The sequence below is a fragment of the Cryptomeria japonica genome, chromosome 8 (genome assembly GCF_030272615.1).
Source record: "Cryptomeria japonica chromosome 8, Sugi_1.0, whole genome shotgun sequence".
NCBI lineage: Eukaryota > Viridiplantae > Streptophyta > Pinopsida > Cupressales > Cupressaceae > Cryptomeria > Cryptomeria japonica.
Genome location: NC_081412.1, coordinates 370,063,217 through 370,080,379, shown reverse-complemented (window position 1 = coordinate 370,080,379; position 17,163 = coordinate 370,063,217). Strand labels below are relative to the sequence as shown.

At 36.1% G+C, this 17,163-nt stretch overlaps 1 protein-coding gene across 1 annotated transcript; it reads right to left on the bottom strand.

Annotated features, from left to right (window-relative positions):
- Window positions 1–329: 329 nt before the first annotated feature.
- LOC131066320 (homeobox-leucine zipper protein HDG2) lies at window positions 330–5,426 on the bottom strand. The gene is made up of 11 exons (XM_058001056.2): window positions 4,590–5,426; window positions 4,196–4,416; window positions 3,988–4,105; window positions 3,015–3,689; window positions 2,773–2,874; window positions 2,405–2,611; window positions 2,073–2,247; window positions 1,721–1,992; window positions 1,530–1,625; window positions 867–1,306; window positions 330–748 (listed from the first exon to the last, which is right to left on the bottom strand). The coding sequence occupies exons 1-10, from the start codon at window positions 4,698–4,700 to the stop codon at window positions 896–898; spliced, it is 2,388 nt and encodes a 795-aa protein (XP_057857039.1). The 5' UTR covers window positions 4,701–5,426; the 3' UTR covers window positions 330–748; window positions 867–895.
- Between the last annotated feature and the right edge of the window lie 11,737 nt (window positions 5,427–17,163).

Here is a 17,163-nt window from a genome sequence, read left to right as displayed (position 1 = left end):
AATTTTAATAATTAAACTTGTCAAAAGATTTATCAAAATATTATATACGTAAACATGTTCTAAACTAAAATAAAATAACATTTCTTATTAATTTTTAAAATTTTATAATATATATTCAATTAATTGTAACATTATAATTATATTTATTTTATTAATTATTTAATTCTTGATTATATATTTACCATAACTCAGAAAATGAAATTGGGGACCTACAATAATAATCTCAGTTCTCTGTCTTTTAGTGTAAGTACTTTAATTCATTTAAAAGGGATTCCTAAATGATAGAATTTTACTTTGTTAACAAAGTTTCTAAGTACAAAGACTAATGCTTTGATTAACCCTGAGATGGTGCAACTTTACATTGATAACAAATAACAGATGAAAATACAACATAATCTATATATGCCTACTTGCTTGTGTGGCTGGCTAATTTGACAGTAACTCTTCTAAAAGGAGTAAGCTTGAGACGTAATGCACAAAGGCAAAAGAAGAAGGGCTGATATAGCTTCATTCATTCATGATTCATGATTGATGATTCATGGAAGCCAGATTTGGCTACCATGCATGCAAGCAAAAAGCAAATGCAAATGTAATGTTGTAGGCGAAAGTCAATACCCGAACCACCACCCTTGCATAGTGGTGAAGCAGAGCAGATGCACACACAACTCCTCCACACCACAGGGCAAGGCCAACTTTCTTATGTTTGTTTGTATGTGGTGCGTTCTTGACTTTTCAAGAACTCATTCATCTGTTAGAAAACCCAAAAAAAATGTCAGTTGGTATATAGCAGATTACAGTATTGAAAAAAAAGTAGCAAATTCAATAATGAGAAGAAAAAATAATGATGGGTTTGGAAGGACCTTGACCTTGCTAGCTTGGTGATGTTTGTGGCTCTTTAAGGATTTTCACAATTGAGAGCAGCTTTAATCCTGTCTACTGTACAGGAAATGAGACTGTTGACAGTGGCAACAGATCCCAGTGACAGCTTTGCCGTTGGAACCGAGTCCACCAGAATTTGGAAAGCCACTGTGAGTAGAGACCCTCCTCCTTCGTTGCCATTGCCATTGCCATTTGCATTATTGCTATGGCTATGGCTATTGCTGTTACTAACTGAATTAATGCACTTGGGACCATCTGGTAAAATGGCAAATCCGGAAGGCAAAATGGCCACATAGTCTGGATCTGCTCCATTTAGAACCTCATTCATGGCTGCAATATCGACTGGAGCATAGATCACGAAGGAACCTGCTGCATCAACGCAGCTCTCCTGGAGTATGAGCATGTTGCTTTGATTCGAATTTACGCTCTGCCATGCACCATTACAGATTATAATAAGAAAGATTCGTCTCTTCTCTTGGGGTTTTACATTTCTAGATTTTGTCAGAAATATTACATATCAAAATATTATATCTGATTTAAGGATTTTTGTTGTCAGACTTAGGCCATTAATTACATTTCACCCCTTGCTATCATCAGAGAATGATTCTTCACATTAATTATTAGGGTTTTTACTATGGTGAGGCACTTACATTGACGCGCAAGAGAGAGACGCAATTGCCAGGATCCTGTCCGTTGGCAATATGAGCCATTTCCTGAACCAACCCACCATTCGACAGGATATCCCACTGCCAACCATCAAATAAAATCAAAATGATTTCTTGGTCAGAAATTGTCTAGTGAATTTTGTACAGTAGGCAAAGGATGGAGATGGAGTAATTACCTCATTTCTAGAATTTTCATCTCTGAGGAAATCAAAGAGTGTCTTGGGTGGAACAGGAAGCCAGAAAGAAGTGGCAGCACTGAGAACAATGCCAGGAGGTCTGCCTGGATCATCTACGCTCTTTCGGATCATTACCCGCACATCCTCAGCCCCACTTCCAGACAGACTAGTCCATGTGTGAGCACTTGATGCACTCACACCTCCACAGAAGCTTATGCCCATGCGCTCCGCCAATTTCAACATGCTCTTCCGTCCCTCCGGATTCGGAATCACTGCAAAACCCAACCATCAGTACATTATTTCCATGGAATTGATTTGCGGTAGCACTGCACATAGATTTTCATTTACCAACCTCCGAGATCCTTGGCATTGATATTGCTCGCCAACACACTAGCCAAACGTTCACATTGTCTCTCCAGATTCGCTATCCAACGTTTGGCGCCGAATGCGAGACTTGAGTTCACCAGCTGACGATAAATATGGTGGACTGCTCTCTCATCCACTTCAATATGCTCCACCCAGGTCACCTGTTTCACCATTAGTTTCACATAAGATCATTATGTTCACAGATATTTTCTCAAAGAAATTGGGATGACCAGAAAAACATTAAGATAATTACATATCTTAAAAAAATCCACATAAAAGATATTTTCAGAAAGAAAATTAGGGAAAAAAAATCTGTGCCTTGGAATAGCCATTGGGCATTTCTTGAATGAGGCATCCGGAGGGCCGTCTTCGGCACCTTATCATATTCGCGGGGTTTCCCCGTAAGCTCTCCAAAGAAACATCAGCAATAGCCCATAATCCTTCTGAATGCTGCTTACAGTACCTCACCAAGTAATTCTCACGAGTGGGCACTAACGGAGAAGGCACATGAAACTCTGCATACATCTGTTAAAAAATCATGGTATAAGCTTTCTGTAAGGATAAGGATTACAGATCACGAATCATGGAATATGATACACAATTTCTCAAAAAAAGTAAAAAAGAGGAAAAATTATTTCCACCATCCATGCAATACGCCCGTGTAAATGAATTAAGATTTTCCATACCACTTGCAAGGCCCCGTTGTAGTTGCCTGCCACGCCTGTCGAAAAAACATCCACCGTAAATGCCCTTGATATTATGCCGGGAAACATGCTCGACCATTGGTTCTGTAAAAATGACAAAGACAAAAAATAGACCCACTCACACCCTCAATCTATCAGCTCTAGATTAGCAACAAAAAAAAACTCTTTTTGATCATGAACAAAACGAATTAGTTTTAATCAAAAACATAGAAAATTTAACATACCACATCCATTAGAGTCTCAACAAGATTGATGGCATTCATGATAACAATAGCAGTAGCTCTAGATGCCTCGATCCTTGATCCGAAGGGAGTTGGGCCGATCCCTCGAGGAAAGCTTGTGATATACTCATCTTGGTTAAGAATTTCAGTAGAAGGGTTGTCGGGATGCGAGGTCCATAGGGGTTCCCCCATCTGTGCCATTCTCACCAATTCCTCCATTGCAGTAACAGCAAGCTCAACTACCATGGGCTTTTCCACCTCACTTGGCCCCACAATAGACTTACTATTATTATTGCAATTACTGCTTATTTCACCCACCGAGGAGGAGCCATAAATGTCTGCACCGAGAGATGGCGGCAAGCCATAGCTCCCCACCGCCAGATCAAGATTCGAACGTGAAAGAGAAGCGCCCAGCGGCGGGGCCGCTGGTGCAATTGATAGCAATGGCTTCCCAACATATTTTGCAGCAATTCCCGAAATGCGATCGATCTCTTCTCTCAGTCTCGCGTTTTCCACACGAAGTTGTTGTTCGTCGAATGACATCTCTCCCAGAGCGGCGGGACCTCCGCAGTTGGGGCACGACGCGTTGCTCAGTGCTTCTCTGTATCGCATATTCTCCGCTCGCAGCTTCTCATTCTCTGATCTCAGCTGCGAGTTCTCGTGACGCTCATGTTGAGTCTGCTCAAATCACACTAGGGTTTTCATTTTCTCGTACAATGGCTAAAAAAGCATATCATTTCACATCAACCCTAACTAGACTTTTACTCACGCTGCACAATCTACGAGGCCAAAATCTCATGGCTAGTCTTACATATATATCATTAAAAAAATCTGTCCCAGACATATCTTTCTTTCTCCAGGGAATTGGGATGCATCATAAAAATGTGAAAAAACTTGAGATGTGTCAAACTGATGAGACTGGATGCGAGTCTCTCGCCATTAATAAGTTGATTGAAGTGGGATTAAGGAAGGTTACCTTCATTTGCGTGCGTTTATTCTGGAACCAAAACTTGACTTGAAGAGGCTCAAGACCAAGTTCTCTGCTGAGTTCCTTTCTCTGCTTGTCGTCCGGATGCGGGCACTCTTTGAAAAACCTGCGTAAGAAAACCCCAATTTTCAATCATATCTTCCGAGCAAAAGAACGTATGAAGGAAAGAAGTAATGTTTGGTTAGACTGTTGTTACATTTCCATCTCTTGAATTTGGTGCTGAGTATGTCGATGATAACGTTTCTTGCGAGGCCTGCGATCGCCTACATCCTGATCTTCATCTCCACCTCCTTCAATATTATCACTGCCGGATTTGCTCTCCAACTCCTCCTCTCTTAAGCCCATGGCCCCCTCGCTCTCCGCCCTTGCACTTACACTCAAATCATGATCAAACTGCCCTTCTGCCGCCATGTTGGGCTAAACAACACACACACACATGGAAGGAAACCTCAAACCTCAAACCTCAAACTCTCTGAAAGGACAGACAGATTCTAAGAATACCTCAAACACTAAACAGGCTTCTAACTCTCTCTCACTCTCTCTCTCAGCAACTAATACGGAAAAAGATTTTAAGTGCAAAAGCAACCGACCTGTGCAAGCGATAGTCCAGGGGAGGAGGTAGTATAACCAGGCTTTGAGAGACTCTGACGAGCCATGAGAGGGGGCACATGTCTGGCCGGAACCATCAAACCGGCTGGCATGTTGGTCAACCCAAATGAATCCAGTACACCACGAACTCACCACAACAACTGAAACTTGAGAACAAAAAGCACAGAGAGAGAAATATAGAGAGATAGAGATATAGAGACAGAAATAAAAAAGCTTTCAGTATCAACTCCTACAAAACCCTTGAAGTTGTGAGCAGTAGCAGATCTGTGAAGGAAAGATTCAAGCTTTTTTTTGCCATGTTCCCGTACAGGCAGATCTGAAGGTATTGCGAGGAAGACTCTGAGTCTGAATAATCTCTCATCTCGTCAGCGCCTCAGACGACGACCGGAATAAGAAACGTCAAAACATGAGTTGAATCGGAAAATGAGAGAAAGGGGAACGGTGGGGGAAGGGCAAAGGAGGAGGAGCGGTAGAGGAGTAATTGCGAGCATTAAATGGAGAATCCGGGGATCAGATCTTCCGGTGAAGATGCCGAGCAAATGACGGCTTCTTGGAACTAATTGCTCACAACAAATTGAAATTGAAATTGAAATTGAAAATGCCGTGGTGCAGTGCAGCGCAGTAACAATAACCGCACCGCAATAACTTTTAAGAAGCTGCTTAGGATTCTTTACTGCTCTCATTTAATGACTCACATCTCTTCTTTCTTCATTCATTCATCTGGGTACGCAAATTTAATGTTGACTCAACAACTCTTTTCTATCTTCATCTCCTGCCTTTCCCAACTCTTCTGATTGCATATAATCCGATCAATCTTTTCCTCGCCCGTCTTCCAAAACGCGCTTTGCAATTGGTGACCCAAAATATTTATACCTCAGCACAAGCTTTCGTCTTTAAATAGGTGACCAAGTAACTCTTTGAAAGAAGAGCCTGAAATCTGTTGGTTGTCTTATTTTATGTAAAAAATAATAATTTGTTTAATCTTTGAAAAGACACTCGGTAAATGTTGTTAAGTAGGTAGGTATAGTAATATGAAAGGGATTTTAAAAAATATATAAAATGAATAATAAAAAAATTGATTTTTTTTTTTAACTTGAAGAAAAAATATTTGAAAGGGAATATATATATTTATAAATTAAGAAGTTAAAGTAAAATTTAGAGATTTATGATCATAAGAATATCTAAATGATAGTTCTCGCAAGAAATTGATAGTTACAATTATTAGCATTACCAACATTGATTTATATCAATTTTCTAGAAATATAAAGTTATCCAAATTTGTTGTTGAATACATTTAGCATAAATTTATAATTTAATTTGGATAGTACAAAAAGAAATAATTGCCTAGAATTATTTTTCAAGTCAAATCAAGCTTTAATGTGTAGGCAACAACGAGATGTCCTATATATCATTCAATTGTCTAACACCTTTCTTAAACAAATAATAAGCTTATCTAAGAATATAATGATTTTCCTTGAAATTGGATATGCATAAATTTTGTAGTGAGTAAAACATTTTTTGAGAACATACACTTAAAATAAAAAAGTTAAGACAAAAAATAAAGATTTGTGGTCACAAGCATGCAAATAATAATATCTAAATGATAAGTTTTGCGAGGAATTAACAATTTATATGATTACCATTATCAACATTGAACTATATCAGCTTTATAGAAGTATTGACTGATTTGATTTTTTTGCCAAAGATATTCAACATAAATTTGTATGTTAGTTTGGAGATGATTGATTAGAAGCAAATGTTAGAGTAAACTCTTTCATTTACACTTTTAGGTGAAGAGTAAAATTAGAAAATACAACTATATATATATATATATATAATTGTACATGACTCTGGAAGGGTAACATGTCAAGCTAATTCAACAAAAACATTATTCCTCACACAAATTCTAAATAATGCCTCTTACTAGCTTAAGATGGTGACAAAATAAAGTAAGTGAGTTTTTAAAAACAACCAACCAATATTCTTTAGGAAACACACATCAACAAAATAGTGCTTTATATTTCATTGGCATGATACAAAATGCATTTAACTAGCTAAATAAATAAGCATCTTAATAGACTTCGCCTATAGGTTGTAGTGTAATTGTTTGAAATTAGGATCTTATGATACTAATCATTATAACCAAGATGTAAAAAAAATGCATTAAGATCTTATCATACAACCATAAAATAGCACATTACACAAGATATACATGGGGAGAACTCTTTCGAGTAAAAAAACCCCATAAAACATCATTTTATTAAAACACGTATTGTCTATCATAAAGTAGACTGAAACTTAGAGACATTCTTCCAATACTTCCACATGGCCAATAATACCTATTGTGCGTAGTGATACAACTCACCATAAAGCTCCAAATTTACCCTCCTCTCAAATGAGAGAGAAACTCCTTAAATATAGGAGGAAGGGTGACTTCAGTAGTCACACCTTTTCAGTAACCCCCATTCACAAATAATTAATAACCTAATAATTATTAGACTATAATTATTTCAAATGGGATATGCTTATAAAGCATATAATATATAAAGTTTTATAATCTTATATTAGAACAGTATACATAAATGTTTTAAGGATGTAACCCCTAATAATGCTATGTTCTAACAGTAATATTTTTCAAGTAAGCACTGAACATCTAAATAAATTTAGCAAGCACGCATCCCAGAAATAAGTGCTTCGTATTTTTATTAGCATGAAAAAAATGCATTTAACTAGTTGAGTAAACAAGTATCATGATATTTCACCTATAGGTAGTTTGTGGTGTAATATTTTCCAAGAAAGCATCTCAATCCATCATTATTAATTAAATCCATTTAGATAATTTATTATTCATATTGGTATTATCTTTATCCATTATTAGTCAATTTTTAAATTTAATTAAGAATGGTAAATTATCCATCTAAAATCATTTGATTAAATAACTCTTTATTATTTATTTAATATGAGTTGATTGTCCATTTTAATAAATTCTATTATTATCCCTTCATAAATTAATTCATTCGTCAAATTAGTAACTTTCCCATTAAAAAAAACTATTAAATAGATTAAGAAGTTCATAATTATTTTCTCCATTAATTAACTCATCCTTCAAATTAGCAACTTCCTCATCTAAGTATCCATTTTATGAGCTCAAAGTGACAATTTTCCTATCTTTTCAATTAACTTGTCCATTAATAGAGTTAACTATCGATCTTTGATCAAATCTTCACCATCAATTCAATCTTCTCAAATCTATAAATTCATCCTTTCATTCATATTTGATCAAATCTACACCATCATCACAAATATCTAATAAAAAATACTTTATCAATTTCATTGTTAAAAAATCATTAATTTTGAGTTGAAATCCACATTGTTCAAGTCTTGAACAAATCGCTTCACTACACCCAATCTAAGGTTTGTAGATAAGTTTGAAAATAGAATTTTAAGTTTGTCCTTTGATTTTGATTTTTAGTATTCTAATTTATTATTCTACACACAAACCTTTAACTTGCATATTGAACACTCAACTTGACCCAACATTTATGGCTAAAATTGTGTTTCTACTTAATATAGAAGCAAGAAACTAAGGATATTTTGAGTAGAAGAAAACATATTTATTTTAAGGGGGGAGAATGAGAAGTGTTGGGAATAAAGAAAATTCCAATCCTTTAAGAAATTATAAGATAATCAAGAGATAATTTAACAGCTAGATCAGATGAGACTAAGCATCACACGAAAAGAAGGAATTGCTTAGAATTGTTTTTTCTTAAGATAAAACGGGTTTTACAAGGGCCTAAAACCCAAATCCATAAACAAAATAAGAAAAACAAAAACAAACCAGTCTAGAGCCAGCAGCCCAACATAGACAAAAACAGGGGAAACACCCCACATAGCCCAACTAAAAAATAATAGTAAAACCTGGGCAAGCCGACCAAAAAACTAACCAAGAGCTTCCATGAGCTCTGAATTTTTCTCAATGATCTTTTTGTTGATTTCTTTGAGCTCCTCCATGATGCTCCTTATGGTGCTTTTCTCTTAGTTCCCGCTCTTGGTTTTAGTAGACGGTCCTATAGACACCTGCATTTTCGATCCCTATGGATTTATATCCAAATTTTTCCTTTTAGATTTGACAGTTGATGGTGGGATGCTACTGAGCGGCTGGGCTTTATGAGCAACAATTTTCTCATTCAAATTTTTGAGGCCTCCAGCACTGTTGTTCATGGCTTCTTTTCTAATATCCACCAAAACCCTAAGATTACCATTTAGCTCTTCCATACCCTTCTCCAAATTGATAATTCTAGCTTCATGCTCAGTTTTCATGACCTTCACATCTTTAGTCAGTTTCTGGGTCATTTTCATAAGCTTATCGGTTTTATCTAGCATAGGGTTCTCAGTGAAGGTGTTGATGATCTCTTTTATGCCCTGTTTGATGAAAATAATTTTGTAAATTACCCAACAATTCAACACTTCTCCTGGCTAGTGATGGAATTAGCCAAAAGCATATCAATATCCGCTACATCACTTTTACTATTTTTGGGGTCCACCTAGTCCACATTGAGGGGTATATCTAATTTAATCTCATCTTCCCCTTTGTCTTTTATATCAACCTCTTTGCCCACTTTTTTCTTTTTAGAGCTATCATGGCCCATCTCTTGGGGTTTGGAAGGTGGGGTTTTGTACTTTTTAGCTGCAAATTTAGGGTCGGGTTTACTTTTTCTACTGTTGTTAGTGCCAGGAGTAGCCTTCTGGGGGGGTCCCTCTTCCTCAAAGGACCAATATTATGGGTCATCATTAGGCACATGAAGATCATGCCAATCCATGGCAATCTCACTCGACCCCGTCTCATCCTTAATTTCGGTGTCTGATACGACATGCACATCAGGGCCAGAGTAGGGTTTAGGGTCACTCTCGATTTTGTGGATTAGAGAAGGCTTAACCTCATTTATTTAAGCATATTTCGTGATAAGGAGAATAAGCTCCTCAAGTAACACAGGGTTATCATTGTTTTTAGCGTGATTAGAGAGTCCATGATCCAAAGAGGAATTGTTTAGAATTGTTATTAAAATGAAATCAAGTTTTAACATGTTTATCCAAGAAGACCATTGCAAATAGGAGAAGTCACATACTCCATTAAATTGTCTAACACATTCTATAAATAAATGATAAGCTTAACTAGGAAAGTTTATGGCCAATGATTTTCTTGTTAGAGATTATATTGTATAACTAAATTATATTTGTGTTGTGTACATGTCAATAAAAAGCATTATTCTTAGGTTGTTGTCACCAAACTACTATGACTCTTTAATAGCTCTAGCTAATTATTTACAAGGGTAACATGATTATAGAAATTAGTTAGAGTAACTGCAACTATTAATACGTCAATTGAGTGATAAATAAGATGAACATAAAGTTTATTCTCTCTTTTGTTCCAAAAAAAATTGTTGTTCTTATTTTTCTAATTTGGTAGAAAATACATGTCCATGGTGCTCCATTTTTCTATTTGAACACTTTTATTCGATTCTTTTCTTTTGGCTTTGTTTTGATATTCTTCGTTTGAACAATGTGAATGAGCCTTTAGCAATTTGAAGCAGAATCTAATCATTATGATAGAGTGGCCAACTATAGAGGCCTATGTTGTAGTCATTTCCAAATAAGTTGCTATAGATCTCAAATGTGATCGGGCAAATATTATGTTAGAAGAAATGGCAATGTAGAAGGCTACACGAGTTGCTTTTATATCATATTTGTTGTTACTTGGTGATAGAGGACTAGAGTGTTGAAGTTTGAGTAGATGTAAGTGATGCATCTATTTTTGTAAAAACATAGAGAGCAATACAAAGTGTGGAGAAGATCATGTAAATTGTTTCCAAACCTATTAAAAAGAAACTTGTTGAGTAGCTCGTTGTAGTTATAAGAGCTGAGAGAATGTTGGTTATTGTTAAAGAACCATTTGATGTTGATAGTGATGATGACTTCATTCAAGGTGAAGCACTTGCCTTATTTTGAAGATGTCGTCACTTTTAAGATAATGAAGGATGTAGTAGAAAATAGTTAGATTCTCAATGGCCTGAGGTGCTTGTGGATTAGAGAAACTATACCTCATCGGGGTTTATGAGACATAATGTGAGGATTGGTGTCTAATAGTTTAGGGGAGATCCAAAATCTAGAATTTCACCATTTTAAGTTTACAAAGGTGATGAAACACTTCATGTGAAAATGCTATCCAATGATATTGGGAGCTTAGATTACAACTAGGTGAGTATGTGGGGAGCAACTTGAAGAAATTTTACTAGTTCGAGAATTGTGAAAAAATGATAACTTCTATATGATGTACTATTTTTTTTTATGTTGTCAATCATTTTTTTACTATAAGGAGATATGATAGGATTCTATCAAAATTTAGTTATTCATTATGAGGGAGTGTTAGATAATATATCATATAATTGAATTATAGTTGTGTTGTGTACATGTCGATAAGAAGAATTAGTCTTAGTTTATTGTCACCAAGCTACTATGATTGTTGAACGTCTCCAATTAGCTATTAACAAAGGTATCATAATTATAGGAACTAGTTAGAGTGACTACAACTTTAAATATGTAACCTGAGTGATAAATAAGATGAATGGGAAGTTTGTTCTCTCTTTTGTTCCAAATCTTTATATTGTTCCTATTTTTTTTATTTTTTTTTAATTGGATATGCTTATCCATTAAAAGGAGAAAGAATACAAGTTAAAATTATGTTTTAGTGAAGGCTCCTTTCAATTTAAAATTGATTTGACTTTTTTCTATGATTGATAAATGGAATAAATAGGAAAAGTGGTTGTAATTTGGAATCATGATGCAAGGATAATTTATTCCAATTAATTAACCTTATTCTATTTCCTTTTAATAGTAATATTATCAATTGAATGCCTAAATAAGTTCTTCTAGGAGTTATCACCTATAACAACTTTGGTGATCCACTTAAAATTAAATATATTCCTTGGGTTCAAGTATCTACAATTCCAAGGCTATGCTTGGATTTAGGTTACATGTAGTGAGATTGATATATGAATTTACAACTAGCAATACCATCTCATTTTAGTTCATATGAACTATTGTACTAGGTTACATAGATCTTCATATCATTTATTTAATGACACTAAACAAGAGGAAAAATAAATATTAGTAAGAAAAATATTATTTACCACCTAAAAATTCCTTGATACTGAAAGAAATTTGTTACCCCAATTAAATACCTAATTTGTAGTCCATTTAGATATCAATTCCACATAGCAGTGAAATAACCCCATTGTTGGAATCAAGGAACACTGAGAAGGGGGGGTGAATCAGTGTTCTACTGGTTAATTTTTTTTCTGATTTAACTTTAAACCACTGGAAGCATACACACGAAACTGAAATGCAAAAACTCAAAACTACCAACCACAAAATCATAACAACGGTATTGTTACGTGGAAACCCAAATGGGAAAAACCACGGTGGGATTTGAACCCACAATATTATTCCACTATGGCCAGCAGAAAAATAATATTACATGAGGAGGAATGCACAAGGATTCAGGCACACTGCCTAGAGCTCACTGCTCAATTACAATAAGGGCTACAACCCCTGAAGGCTCACTGCCTTATTGATCAATTATAGTGATGAAATACAATGAAAGAACTCCAAAATAGAATCTAACGATGTCGGGATGAGTTTCGGTTAAGTGTCAAATCTTTGACTGTATCTGCTCTGCAACTCTACTCTATTTCATGTCTTTGTCAGCTACCAAATCAAGAATGTGCACGTGAAATTGTGCTACAAAGGATTCTCGATCACCACTTGCTCACATATCAATCATACCATACCATACACCAAAAAGATCTTCTAAACCAGTCTTATATATCCACAATCAAAAAATAGATCATTCATCAAGTCAGCCTGCTAATGTAACGTGTAGTCATATGTCGGTTTGACCGGATCACCAAAGATAAATGTGGATCACCAAATCGATGATAAAATGATGTCTCTATGTCAGCCCAATCATCCCATGCACGATTCATAACACCGCAATCACCGAATAATCTTCCAAACCAAAACTACTCTGCTCAACCTAAAATATTGGTTAACTAGCTACTAGTTCACATCCACTTCTGGATATCAGGATCCTTGATTACCGAATAGGAATCTCAAGAAGAGTTTCTATCAATAACAACCCTAAACCACTAATCAAGCATCAGAATGCACCAGATGAGTGTCAATTGCCAACACCCATACCAAACAAAATGTGAAGATATTAGGTAATTTTACCTTCTTCTTTTTTTATCTATTTCCACTTTATGGGAATCCATTGAAGAAAGTGTCCATCTTGAAACTTAAAAAAAATATTTTATTATTAGCTAGTTGAGATCCTAAAATAGAGTAGTATAAATTTAAATATCTAGAGTATTGCTCAACTATTTTAAAATATTTTATAAGAATAACGGGATTCTGTCAATAAATTTTGAATTAATCACAACAACATTCTAAGGTATGGAAATGCTAGATATGAGTTACAATTGTTTCTTTTTGTAACAAATAACCTAAAGAATCAGTAATAAGAATGTATAAAAAGGGTGATAAGGACATCCATGTCTAATGGAGAACTATAAAGAAAATGAATAAAAAATAGATCTATTTACCACTACATGAGCATTTGCATCATGAAAAAGCATTTGAAAATGAGTATAGATGTGAGATCCAAAATGTAGCCACTGCATTATTTTAGCAATAAACCTCTAGCATATTGTGTAATAAGATTTATCTTGAAGCATTTCACCAACAAATTATTTTGACCTGATTATTGGGCTCATTGACAAGTTTCCTTGACAATAATATGTTAGACAACTCAAATAACCAGAGGACAACTGAGAGGGGGGGTGAATCAGTTGTCAACAGATTACAGAACTTTAAGCATTCAAATCCTTATTACCGGAACACGTAAACTCAATACCGAAATGCATAAACCAAATACCAGAATAACTGATATAGCAATTAAGCATAAACATAAATCATAGAACATTTACCATCCATCTGGAACACATGACACCAATATTTGTACATGGAAAACCCGATAAAGGGAAAAACCACAGTGGGAAGCCTACCCGTGCAGTTAGATAATACTTTTGCAGTAAGTATGTGATTACAATATGAGGGGCTTGCACATGCAGGAAGGCCAACATCCTAGAGCGCATTGCTCATCATAAAAAGGAGCCTCACTGACTACAAAATAAATCTAGACTACAATTCGGAAAGAAGAATGAACTGCAAAGATAACATCTCCTATGCCTGAGTACAGTTTTGGTTAAGCTCAATACCAGAGGTCTTAAACCTCTCTTACCAACCCAATTCAATCACCTATGATCGACCAAAACTCCTGCATATGATTACAACATTATTCACATAGGTAATCGCATAACTATCCCATAACCATAATCCCATTTACCATGATCTACAAAGAGATCTTACATCATATTTATACCAACCCGGGACCTAAACAATTAGGTCAGCCACCTAAAAGATAATAAAATAAATGCATAACATAAACCCTCAATCCAATGATCAACCAAGTTGTCTTAGGTTGAAAACAATGTAAACCAATCATTAAATCCCACTGATAACGCATCATGAACATCCTCCAACACGTTACATAAACCGGTCCATAACCTAGATAACACCGGACCCAAAATAGGTCACCATAAACCAAATCCAACACCACCGATCAACAGGAAAACGAACAAGATAACAAACAGCATCTCGAAAGCCATCTAGAAGTCGCACCAACACCACTTATCACATGCATCAAAAGATCTTCAACAAAGCTCTGTCGATAAAACCCTTACCGGTGACCAAAAGGCTTACTAGAACAAATGATAGTATTTGAGTCATCAAATCCTGAACCAACTAATCGTGATACGCATCTAAATAGCATGAATGAAAAATCCAAATCAATTCCACAAACCAAAGCATATCGGATCAATATCATAATCCAACCACTCTAACGGAAGCAACCAAGAACCGGTAAACAACCCAAATAGTCGGTGTTGCCATCAATGACAAAACATCAATGCAACACATAATCAATTCCTCCAAATTGCCGATAGAATAAAATAATCACGAATATATCTTCCTCAAATAATCTTATTCTAATTTCACAAAACCATGAACCACTATTTTTATTTGCATAGGTAACACCTTGGCAATAATTTTGTAAGAAGTACTAAATAATATGTTAGGGAACGTCAACCTCAAATTAAATGTCTTTATTCCTCGCACTAGGAAAAAAACTAATTAAACCGTTGTTGATAATTGGTGTAGATATACTTTTATAAAAGATTCCACATAGGCAAAAAAGAAGAAAAGAAGCCTTACAATGTTGCCACATAGTTATAAAATTCCACTAGGATCTTATCAAAACTTAAATATTGCTTTGTAGAATAGTTCACAATTAATCTCTTAAAGGGAAAGAAGTTCTAAACACTTGTTAAGCCTAGGGTCAATTTTGTTAGACCTGTACAATCTTTAATTATCTTTCCAAGAGTTTATTATACATCCTCTGAATATTAATGTTTTTTTATATTAAAAGCAGCCAAAACAAGGGGGCTAACCCATATACAGTCACATTAACAGTAGACGAGTAACTGTTAGCAGAGAAACAATAGAGTCACAGCCTTCTAAAACTTTTCTCTATCAAAAACTTTAAAATTTCTACCCATATTAACAGAGTTTACAAGAGTCATAGTAAACCATAAAATATGCCACGCAGGGCTAAAGATAAACAAGTCCAAGATTAACCAGCAAGCAGTATAACCATAACTATAACCAGTAAGGCCACAAAGGCCATTCAAAAACTCAAAAAACCACCAAGTAGCTAACATCCCTAATTCTTTTTGCCATGACTCATCTTGGGTAGGAGCCTCCTAGCCCATTCCTTAGTGAGAAATTTGAAGAGGTCTTTGTATTTCTCTTCCTCCTTCTTTTTACCTTTATGGTTAAAGGCACAAAGTGGTCGCAGAACTGTGCGTGACATTTAGTGCAAATCTAGTGACCTCCTGCAGTCTTTTTTCAACAACATTCGCTCTACTAGCAATTTCCTGCACTTGTTCGTTCAATGCGTCCACTTTCTTCTCCAAATCTAGCAACTTGACATCTGCTTCCTCCTTGATACTGCTAGCTTCCTTGATAACCACCATTTTCTCAAACTTGAGGATAGGGGAAGGGGAATTGGCCCAAGACTTGGGATCATCATCCGGGATCCGAGGGTTTTTAGGGCTCTCAGAGACATGGGAAGAGCTATCAGAATGGGGGGTCAAGATAGAGTGAGATGGGACCGCATTATCAAAGGGATTATTCCCCATATCATGGGATGAGGAGGGGTCCTTAAAGGATTTCTCTTTTTCAGGGGGCTTGGATGTCAGTCTCACAGAGTGACGGGGAGTGTTGTCTTCATCAGTGATCTCCACATTGGAGTCAATTTGTTGGATGAACTCACTTTCTTGGATTCGAAGGGTTTTGAATCCTCCGAGTGGAAAACACGCTTCTTGAATTTCTTGCTGGAGGAGCCAGGCTCGAGAAGGAGAGTACGGATTTTTTCAGGGTTTGCAGCAGTCTTGGGCGGGGACTGGTTTTATGACACATTTTGAACCGAAATCGTGTGAGGAGGGCAAAGGGCCAGATGGAAGTTATACAGACGAAGGGTAAGGCCTTGGTGGAGAATGGTATGATCCTTGTTTTTCTTATTAGCCTTAGCAACATCTCTCACGTTAGGAGCCATAGAATGCAATAGATAAAAAGGAATAGAAATAAGGTCCCTATTCCTAAGATGATTAAGAAAAGGGAGGTGGTAGTAATAGAAAACCCCATACTTCCATTCGAGCGTGAAATATTTCATAATGATATAGCACACCTCGTCCCATGGCGACGAAATCTCGTTGGATTAAATCGTCTAGCCAGCTTCACATGGTTCTCACCTTCACGAAAAAATTGGTTCAGACTAGTGGTGTCTGAGATATGACTCTACTTTTTCCATGTTCGGCCTTCCATGGAAAGGTCTGTCACCTGAGCTATAACCTCCTCATTCACTTAAAAAGAAATGCCACCCATATTGACCCTTATGTCCTCCCAAGAAGCCACAAATTGTTTAGATAGTCTCTCAACATTTCCTTTCATACACTCCATGAACTTATCAATACCTCCTTCCATGCACATAAACCAAACTGTCGGCCTAGCTTTGAAATCATCTGTTTTATCCGGTTCAAGTCTTAGTCTGTCATCTGCCATTATCGTTTCCTCCTGCTTAGTAGTAGTAATGAGAATCATGCCAAGGAGAAAACAGAGTCGCTCAGTAGCCAAAGAAGAGTCCAAAAGCAGACCCAACAAATTTCGATATAAACCAGTGTAATAATCATTGTGATTATTACAAGTAGTGTTTCAGTAGATCTCTGAAGGCCGAGATCTATTCCGCTCGTGCGAACCATCAATCCACCCAATGTAACTTAGCGGAGACAAGTTGTTGCCTTCATCACTACTGTATACGGT